The sequence below is a fragment of the Protobothrops mucrosquamatus genome, unplaced genomic scaffold (genome assembly GCF_001527695.2).
Source record: "Protobothrops mucrosquamatus isolate PMUCROS unplaced genomic scaffold, P.Mucros_1.0 scaffold3861, whole genome shotgun sequence".
Classification (NCBI taxonomy): Eukaryota; Metazoa; Chordata; class Lepidosauria; order Squamata; family Viperidae; genus Protobothrops; species Protobothrops mucrosquamatus.
This window is the reverse complement of record NW_015389811.1, coordinates 18,625-29,136: the sequence shown is the minus strand read 5'-3', so window position 1 is coordinate 29,136 and position 10,512 is coordinate 18,625. Positions and strand designations below refer to the sequence as shown.

The window sequence follows — 10,512 nt, the reverse complement described above, 5'->3', positions numbered from 1 at the left end:
GTAGAAGCACTATTTGCATATTACCCTCAACAATCTGGGTCCTCGTTTTACAGACCTCAGAAGAAGGAAAGGCTGAGTCAACCTTGAGCCCCAACAGGATCGAACTTCAGCCTGTGGGCAGAGTTTGCCTGCAATACTGCATTCTAACTACTGTGCCACCAGGGCTCCTAATACAGCAAATGAAAAGTAGGGTATTTATGGTGCTCCAGTTATTGCCTCATCAATTCCCAGGGGTATTCCTACTATTGACCAGGCTGGCTGGGGCAGCTGAGAGGCATAATATAACAGTGCTTCAGGGTCCAATAATTTACCCACTCCTACCTAAACTGTATATTCGCCTCTTCCTCAATAATTCACGAGGCATCTTTCAGCAAAAGCTAAAACATGTTCTCTATAGTTAAAAAAATATATATGCCTAACTAGCCAAACTATTCTGCTGTTCAATTTGTACAATCAAATGCAACTGTCTTTTTGCAATAGCAGTATTGAGGTCCCACAGGAACTCCATCAGCAATCCTTTCAGCAGATTTTCCATAGGAACAAACTGTAAGACCTGCTGGGGGGACTTGGAGTCGAGTAGGGTCCTCATAAGTTTATTTAGCTGCTGCAAGTATTGGAAAACGGAGTCTGGAAGACCTTGGTATCCAGCACAGAGCAAGACAGCATTGGTCCTTAGAGGCTGAGATGATGTGGAGCAAGCAAAGGAAACATGCTGGAAACAGTTCTGCAAGATGAAGACCAAGCCAGCCATAAAGCGCGTGAGGCAAGAAAGAACGGGCAAAACCAACGCATCTCCTTTTTGAAGCTGAGGAAATGCACCCAAGAGGCATTCTAAAAAATGCAGCTGATACTTGGGTTCTCCGTCGTGTAGTAAAGAACAGCTAAAAGTCAAGAGAGATGCTGACTCCACGTTTTTAACTTCCAAGCCAGACCTACTTTCATCATCATAAAACAGTGGGAAGCCTAAAACCAAGCATTTTTTTCTTTGGCTTGTGCAATCTTTATCTGGAATATATTCGCAGTATTCCATAAGTTCTGATAATTCAGACAGCACCGATGATGCTGTAAGAACACAGCAAAATTGGCATTCTGCGTACGTCGTTCTTGTAAGGTCACCGTTAATAGTTTGGCCAACTAAAGATTTTTCAATGGCTTCGTTGAGGCTCTTCAACACCTCACCGTCACAGAAGGGAGAAAATTTAACGCTTGGCAATTGCTGGCCTTCCAAGGTATACCATAAACGACAGTCGAGGTTGCCAGGGGCTCCTTCTAAAACACAGCCCTTCCCAACATTACCGAGAACGTGTTCATTAATCCACTGGTTAAGGCATCCTTTTACTACCTTGTCTTCCCAGGACAGGGATTCCAGCAGTTTCCTCTCGTTGTAGGTGCAGAAATACTTGTTCCTCTGTCCAAACCATTTGGAATTCATGCTGTAGCCAGCGTGAGGCTTCTTCACCAGCCAGTTATTTCGGGAAATAGGTTTTAATTGGAACCTCTGCAAGAAATATTTGACACAGCAGTCTCGCAAAGCGTTTAACCTGGCCTGCTCCGCCTCGTCCATATAGTCAAAGAGTCGGAGGTTTTCTGAAATCGTCTCCGTTTGGTGCTTGTGAAAGAATAAGCAGCATTCTTCATGGACCTTGAGAAACGACTCTGGAATTAAGTGCTGGGGAAACAGAGCTTTTGCCACCAGTTCTGACCCAAAGTTCTGCAGCATCTTAGATAGGACGAAGTGAATGGCCTCCCGGCCCAAATAGCGCAGGCAAACCACATAGACCTCAGAGTTCCCTGCTTTACTCGTAGCAGGTTTGAAAACATGAACCTCCTCGAAGGAACAATTGAGGAGAAATAGCAAATTAACCGAACTGTGTTCAAACAAGGTGAACATCTTCAGAACAAAGGAGCCTCCATGACCCAAAGTCATTAGAGCAGTGACAGTTTCACAGTAATGCAACGGAGAAACTAACGTCTCTTGCTCACCCGGGTTGCCCTGGCAATCAAAACTCCCATCCGAGGTGACCAAATGAACGGTGGCCATGTTGCTTATGAAATGCTGCAACCCCGTGAGGTGATTCAGACTCGTGACATCTCCGGTATTCTCTGGACCAAAATACCACCAGGGCAAAGTATTGGCAATAAGCCGGTCATCCATAATCATCATAAGGGTATCGTTTGCTTCATGGTAGGGATTCAAGGTATTGGCGACCCAGTTCCAATCGCAAGGGATACGGTGAGACTTCAGATAATGGTTGAGGCTGGCTATAAAGGCGCCAGGGGCCTCACACAGATGAACTGAGTTGAGTTCGCCATTTTGTAGCGCGTCGCTCGGGAGAAGGGGAAAACTGCCAACAACCTCGTGGAATTTGCACCAAGCCTGAGTGCACAACTCGGCATTGACTGACTTCTTGACGTGGGCAATAACTTTCCCTGCTTTGTTGGTGAAGGAGGTGTGCTGATGCCACTCATCCAGTTGCTTATCACTAAGTTTGTTCTTGACTTCGTTCAAGGAATCCTTGAGCGCCTCAAGAGAACTGAATGCTTTGTGATTGGAGGTAAAAACCTGGCTGGGATCAGGCAACTGCCATTCATTGTTGGCTGGTTTGGTATACGAAAAGGTCTTCTGGAACAGTTTTTCAATTTCAGCAAGGATATCTGTGCCAAACTGGTCAAGATTTACAGACTGCTCATCATACGTGGCCTTCTGTCTGTTCATTTTCAGATCCAGGAAAATCTAGAAAGAACATAAAGAGTTTAAAGACCAAAGAAATGAAGTAATGATTTAAGAACTCAATAAAACACTTCCTTAACTTTTCATTTAGCGCAAAAAGAAAAAGAAATTTCCCCTATGCGCTGAGCATTTCAGCTTACAAGAAAAGATGAAATAAATATGAAAACAAAAACGTATATCCCAGTAATCAGGCAGATGAGGCGTTCTTGCCGTACTCTTCCTATTCAAAACACTTTTTTTCTCTCCAAACTGTGTATTGAGGTTAACAAATCCCAATAATTTAAGTACTGTGATTCAAGAACAGCAGAGAATTCTGGGGGGATGTAGTTGTAGCACACACAGTATACTTAAATGGGAAGGCTGACTCTGAATGAAAAGCATGTTAAGCACCAGAAAAGACTGAAACCTTCTAATGAGAATTTAGCATTTATTCTCAATGTAGAGAAAACTTATGAGATCTGTTTTTCTTTTTAAAAAATAGAATCAAAAAGGGAAAAGTAAATTATATAAATGCAGATAATGATTGCGATTTTTATTTATTATTTAATTATCCACCTTTATTATTTCGATAAATAACTCAAGGTGATGAACATACATAATAATACTTCTTCTTTCTCCTATATTCCCCACAACACCCTTGTGAGGTGGGTTGGGCCAAGAGAGAGTGATTAGCCCAAAGTCAGCAAGCTGGCTATCTTGCCTAAGGCAGGACTGTAATTCATAGTCTCCTGTTTTCTAAATAATTTTAGATTTAGATTTTATGATAATAAATAAGACATTAAAATAATCTCCATGGTGGACAGTTATGCTAAAAGTATTTTGAAGTTACCTCAAGATGTATAAGCATTTAAATTTGTCCACTGCAATAATGGGATTCCCAAGTGATTAAGTTTATTGAATTACACAAATGCCACATGGGAATAAATTTAAAATATTATTGTATTTGAAATCAATGGGAACATTATTTAGGAAAGTGATGCTCTATAATTGGTGTATCTATATATCTATATTCTGTTATAACTATTCTAATATCTCTCAAAAGGACAGTCGAAAACCATTTACAATGCGCTAATTTAAAATTTCTGTAGCTCACATTATACCTCACATTTAAAATGGCAAGTTTTTCCATTTACTTCTAGAATAATTTCAAAATAAGACCGCAAATATAAAAGAAACTGGAAAGCCAGATTGGTCTAATGGAGAAGGCATCAAGCTATAAACCAGGAGACTAGTTCTAATCCTGCTTTAGGCCTGAAAACTGATTGGCGACTTTGGGCCAATTACCCTCTCTCAATCCAACTCACCTCACAGGATTGTTTTGTGTGGAAAATAGGAAGACGAAGGAGTATTAGATATGTTCACCGCCTTGAGTTAATAAAAATAAGAAAGATAGAATAAAAATAAAACATAATCTTACCAGCTCATAGATCCTGCTGAACTTAATGAACTTTACATGCAGACATGAAGAAGAATGTACAATGGCTTTAAAATCCTAAGCATGTCTAACTGAAAATAGTTTTCATAAAGTACAATGATTTACTCACAGATAAATAAATTTTGGTTTACTATAGAAGAGGGTTTTTGTTGTTATTTAAGTACCCACCTGTTAGAAGGAATGCATTGATTACTGTTCCGAATCTGGTTGCAAATGCTGTAGATAAGTCCAAGTTCTACCTATTATGGAAAAGAATTCCAGTTTCTGCATGAAATAATCAGTCAGTTTCTGTTTTTATAATGTATTTTCTAAGTTTGCTGTAGTGGAGTTTTTACCACTGTTTTATTGATCGGCAGCACCAAGCCTACTCTCTCTTGATCTCAAAAAGATAAACAAGGTGACACCTGGTTCAATACTTGATGAGATACTACTGGTAACAGGAAATACCAAGTTTATAAACTATATTGGGAAGTTTAAATAAAAATCAGAAAGCGGATCAATTTATCTTTTTGCCCAAGAAACAACATGAAGTTGTCCACGAAATCACCAGAAGCTCAGCTCAATTCAGAGAAACTGTCTTTTATGGATTCCTTTCAACTGAAGGTTTCTAAAGCAGCTAAATAAACCCAATTGTACCATCTTATAAAATCCATCAAAAGCTATATTTTATAATAAAAAGCACTCTACAGAGAGAGTGCTAACTACCAGATGACCGCAAGGAATATAAATCCTTCCGTTCTCCACCATTCACTCAGAACTGAAGAAGCTTCTTGGATGAGAAGCAAAATGTCTTCAAGGAAAAAACAAGAAAGTCCAGTTGCCTCTTGAAAAAGCAGCTTTGGGACAACCATGACCTGGATGACTTGAGAATCCCCATAGACATGAAAAAATTGGCAAAGGCACAGCAAATTTAGAAATATATCAGTATCATTGCAAAAAAACAGAACATGGGAAGAAAAAGAAGCATGAATGGCACAATCCTCAAGTCACAAGACCAAAATCAGCCAACGTGGAAAAGACAATAAGGGCGCAAGAGGCATTTCATCCAATATCAAAATTATTATAATTAAGAATGATCATATTATCGTAAATATCATTATTAAGAAGAAGGTGGCTGTCACATTGATGCAGAAGAGCATGACATCCAGTTTCTAATTTCAGGCAGACACAGTACATGCAGTAGTTCTTGCAGAATAATAATGAACATTGTTTGACTAAGAGATGATTTTTGCCTTTTAGATATTACCCTCTGGCATACCAACAAGAGGCAAAATTTAAGCATATTCTTGTTGTGGATTATGGGAACTATACCAGGATGGGGAACTCTGGCTTAGAAACTAGGACACGGTAATGTATTAAATAGCTTCAGGGATCCCAGATGGATGCTCTAATCCAGGGGTGTCCAACCTGGGCAACTTTTAACACTTGTGGACTTCAACTCCCAGAATTCCCCAGCCAGCCATGCTGGCTGGGGAATTCTGGGAGTTGAAGTCCACAAATCTTAGTTGTCAAGATTGGACAACCTTGCTCTGGGATCTCCCAACATCTGGCCAGATCTCGGCAGCCTTTGATGAACAGACAGCATCTCTAAGGATGTTTAAAGTTTAAAAATATATGGACCAGCCCATCCTACCAATATGAGCCGCCCTTTTCGACATGACTTAACCCACCACCCGTTAACCGAGCCCCTCTCCAGCTTTTCTAACCTGGCAACTCTCAAAACTCCTCAACTTCGGCTCCCGCCATACCCTGTCAACAGATCCCCTCTCTCCTAGGGCAAAAAAATTCGGAAAAAAACTCCCTTTATTTTACAACTTCACCTTCTTTAAAAACAATTCTTCCAATCACGCCTGGACCGAAACATCGTCCAACTGATACACATGCGCACTTCCGCCTGCTCGGTTCCCGAGTTATTCAGAGAGCGCCTTTGGAACGCACGCGCACCTCAAGGAAGACTGTCGCTGCGCGTGCGTAATCGGCCGCGCGATGTTAGGGCGTGAAAACAAAAGCTGCTGGCGTTTTTTTTTTTTTTTAAACAGACGCACCTGCGCAGAAAGCCTTTCTCCGCGAGAGCCCGCCCTCGGCTCCCGCCGCTTCTAATTGGACGAGAGACCAGCGAGGCGGGAGGGCGCGCGTTCTGAGCTGGCGGTTGATGGAGCGGATGTGACGTCGGCGGAAGCGGCTTAGCAGAAGCTGTTTGAAGAGATGCCCCTGAGGGCGAAGGAAGAGTGTGGGGTTTGGTGCGTACGTGGGTCTGTCGTCCTTGTGGGGTTGAGGACCGGGGAATTAATGGTTAGAACAATTAGTCAGTGGAACGACTTGCCTCCAGAAGTCGTGGGTGCTCCAACACTGGAGGCTTTTAAGAAGAAACTGGACAACCAGTTGTCTGAAATGGTGCAGGAGCAGGGGGTTGGACTAGATGACCTCCCGAGATCCCCTTCAGTTCTGTTATTCTGTAATTCAGGATCGTGTCCGAGCTCTTTTTGAGTGGCGATGCTTCTTCGATGAACCTGGGGCAGGCACGTTCCCTCTGGGCCACACCACAGGGTTGTTGTGGGGATAAAAGTCGGAGGAGGGTGTAGGCGTTCCCTCTTAAGCTCTTCGCGGGAGCTTAAAGGGGACGTAAATAAAAGCAATAATGAATACTTATTTTATAATATTGTGAGATTCGCACCGGTTTACCGCGACCTGGCTTGTGGGTGACCCCCAAGAAATGGAATTAAAATGGGTAAACTGCGTGTAAAAGGGTTGTGCGATGAGAGCGAAATAAAAAAGAAAACCAAGGTTTTATTGAAAATCTGCTAAATTTAGCCAATAATCGCCATTGTAGTCAAGTGGATAATATGTTGGAGTGTTGTCATGGAGACCCAGGTGCAATTTATACCATCAACCATGGAAGTTCCCTGGATGATTGTAGGCTACTCATTTTTTTTTCTCAGTTCAATTTACCTCACAGGGTTTTTTATTGGGAAAAATGAGATATGGGTGCCCTGTGTATCCTCCTTTGAGCTCTTGGAAGAAAAGCGAGATATAAATCTAATAAAATAGTATTGCGTGAATTTCTTTTAAGTTTGGCCCTGTGATGTAACTTTTTGCTTTTGAAATGTCCCTTTAAATCAGTTGCAGAAATTGAGATTTGTGGCACTAGTAAGGCTGATAAATCTCAAGAAATGCAACATTTAATAATTTAATTGAAGCTTGAATTGTGCATGCAGCCATCTTTAAGATGGTAAGGGCAACAGCATAAATAGATTTTCTTTAATACAAAATGGTAAGCTGGACACACTTTGGTTTTATCAGCAGTAAAGAAAAATTAATATCTTTAAAGCTAACAATCTTGTATAAGAGAATCTAAATGCATGACATGGTTACTTCATAGAATTAGCAAAAAACAATAGAATTGTTGAGCTGACAATGTCCCAGCCAATATAGATCAGTCTCTTTGTAGTTTTGTCTGGAATTGGTGAATAATTGATGGATTCTGCAGCAAACCTTAATTTGATCTGGGAAAGGTGATTTGGAACACGTTGGTACGCATGCATGTTGCATCTTTAGCATCCCTTTAGATCAAGATGCAACTTTTTAAAATAATTGCTATCAGATGTGATGTGCTATATCACCTTTTCTACTATAAATCTGGGTTGCTGCATAGTACTAATAACATTTGCTAAATGCGCATTGAAAGCAGAAAAAGGAAGGAATCTGTACAGAGTAAAGTGAAAGTGTCTCTCTGAAATTGAGCTCAGCTCCTGGCTATATCTTATAATTTTCTGGGTAACAATATAGAAATGGCTTCTTTTTCCCTTCTTGCATTATGGTTTTAGCACTTGGGAAATCTAGTCTTTCAGCACTAGGATTTCCTTGTGATATTGTATCCATTCCAGCCCTGTTTAGCTTTTTCAAGACAAGCAATACGATCAATGTTGTTAAAAGGTCTGTAGCTATTCCATTGATATGCATACTTGTAACTTGGATTATTTCAGTAATAATAAAGCATTGCAGAAAGAATCAGAGGACCAGCCAAGAAAGTTGTAATGGGTAATGTTGCTTAACTAGAAACCACTTTTTTCTAGTACTGGTACTTTACCCATGCAAGTCTGTTCTTGGATAACATTACAGGGCACTATAACTTGCTGTTAAGGAAATTAACAAATAGTGCGCTTGGGCCAGGTGTGTCTATGCTTCCTGAGCAACTATATCCTGGATTGTCTGGGAGGCACCGTTTCTACAAGGGGAAGATTTGTTTATAAAATGAAAAAGTCAAGTTTTTAAATGTTTAAATAACACGTAAGCGTTAATGTAGTATTCTGCATTTACTTTGTGTGTGTGCGCACGCGTGCATTTTATTAGTGAAATTGTTATTACAGATAAACTCTGGCTGTTAGTAAAGTGATAATTACTACTTGTATTTCATTTATATCTGAACCCACTTAAGATATGTGTATGCATCTTATAAAATCAATGGATTCATTCATGTCTCTTCCTGGTATAGGAATTTGGAATCCATAAAAGTTTATATCATTTCTTAGCCTTCAGGATGCCACAAGCCTTTCTTTCCACAGTAGGTTGCAGTGCTGGATGTTTCTCAATTAATTTGCATTGCTGTAGAAGTGCAGAGCTTTGGATTGGCTTTACAGGTAGTTCTCATTTGCTGACCACTTGTTTGGTGACCATTATAAAGTATAATGGTGCTGAACAAGTGGTACTTACAACCAGTCCTCAAAGTTCTGGCTGTTATAGCACCCCTGCAGTGTTCTGTGGTCACATGATTTCTATTTGTGATCTCCCTGCTGGCTTTTTACAAGCAAAGTCAGTGGGGAGGCCAGCAGGAAAAGTTACAAGTTGTTCTGGTAAGTTCCCCTGGGTGTCCTGTAGTAACCCTGGATCACATACACAGGCCTTCCAGTGCTCACAGAGGCATCCCAAACCCTCTCCCACACCTCCCTTAACTCACACCAGGCCTCCTCTACCCATTCTTCTGTGGCACCCCCATGCTCCTTAAATGGGATTCCCACGACCTTCTGCTTAACCAGATGTCTTAGGGTTATAACAGCAATAGGAATTATCATTGCTAAGGGATGCAGTCCCGTGATATCACATTTTACAACTGCGTTGCTTAGTTACAACAATCCCCATTCCAACTGCCATTGTAACCTGAGGACTACCTGCATTTGCTTTTGTGGGGATTTTTGTGGGGATAATTACCTAATGTAATAAATATGTTTTCTTTGAAAGGGAACCTACACTTCTCTTAACTATATGGAAGTATTGCATATTACAAAATAATAGATAATCGAAATAGTAGAAAATAATGTTTTGGAAAGATCCAAAGATCCAACTGTATTTGTAATATCAAGGAATATAGCTGCTAAACTGCTAAGACAATCTTGTTGGAGTGCTCTGAAAGCCTCGAGGATTAATTAAGAAAGATCTTGAGAAGTTTATTGATTGAAGCTTTTTTGAAATTATATCCATTAGTGCCCTCTTCAGCAGCTCTTTTCTTTTGAAGCTGTTGTTGCAGCACTTTTTCTTTTAAAATACGTATTAAATTATCCTGTGCCCATTTGTCCACAAGAGTATCTGCAGCAGTGCGCTGAAGCTGTGGGCAACATATTCTTTAAAATACACATGTCCTTGAGATGCTTTTAAATTGTGTATATTTGCCACCCTCAAAGCTCTGTTTTTCAGAACAGCATTTCTATGCCTTTCGCTTGAACTGAGAAATTTGAAAACATGAGAGTATGGCTGAAAACAGAATAGAAGTGCACTTATCCAGTTCAATACCCATCATTCCTTATATTTTCACCTTTAATGCATATTGAATAACTTTAAAAGCATTTTGTATGAAAGGTCAGAAGCCTTCTTGCCTTTCTCTCAGATTACCTTTTGTAACGAAATAAATGGACTGCTATGTTTTCAGTGTATTTTCAGTGTATTTTTCCTTGGATACAGCACTGAAGTGGTTGAAAGGTGGTTGATGAGAAACAAAATAACCTCTTGTTGTTGTTGTAAAGTCGTGTCCGACCCATCACGACCCCATGGACAATATTCCTCCAGACCTTCCTGTCCTCTACCATCTTCCGGAGTCCATTTAAGCTCACGCCTACTGCTTCAGTGACTCCACCCAGCCACCTCACTCTCTGTCCTCCCTTCTTCTATTGCCCTCAATCTTTCCCAGCATTAGGCTCTTCTCCAGTGAGTCCTTCCTTCTCATTAGGTGGCCAAAGTACTTGAGTTTCAACTTCAGGATCTGGCCTTCTAAAGAGCAGTCAGGGTTGATCTCCTCTAGGACTGACCGGTTTGATCGCCTTGCAGTCCAGGGGACTCGCAGGAGTCTTCTCCAGCA

At 40.7% G+C, this 10,512-nt stretch overlaps 2 protein-coding genes across 2 annotated transcripts in view; one reads left to right on the top strand and one right to left on the bottom strand.

The window, feature by feature from the left end:
- Positions 1-402: 402 nt before the first annotated feature.
- Positions 403-8,280, bottom strand: CMTR2 (cap methyltransferase 2). Its single transcript, XM_015827677.2, has 4 exons — positions 8,254-8,280; positions 6,212-6,377; positions 5,987-6,003; positions 403-2,734 (listed from the first exon to the last, which is right to left on the bottom strand). Exons 1-4 carry the CDS (start codon positions 8,278-8,280, stop codon positions 416-418), a joined length of 2,529 nt encoding a protein of 842 aa, XP_015683163.2. The 3' UTR covers positions 403-415.
- Positions 6,335-10,512, top strand: part of LOC107298303 (centrosomal protein of 295 kDa) — a 10,865-nt gene continuing 6,687 nt past the window's right edge. Inside the window, exon 1 of the mRNA XM_015827675.1 lies at positions 6,335-6,406. The gene's annotated coding sequence lies outside the window, so the exon portion shown is untranslated. The remainder of the gene's footprint in view (positions 6,407-10,512) is intronic.

Excerpts from the sequence above, each read along its gene's own strand:
- CMTR2 (XM_015827677.2), bottom strand. The coding sequence starts at position 8,280 with ATGTTATCCAAGAACAGACTTGCATGG. Across the intron at positions 6,378-8,253 it reads CCAAGAACAGACTTGCATGG|GGGCATCTCTTCAAACAGCT; the intron begins GTAAAGTACCAG and ends CTTCGCCCTCAG.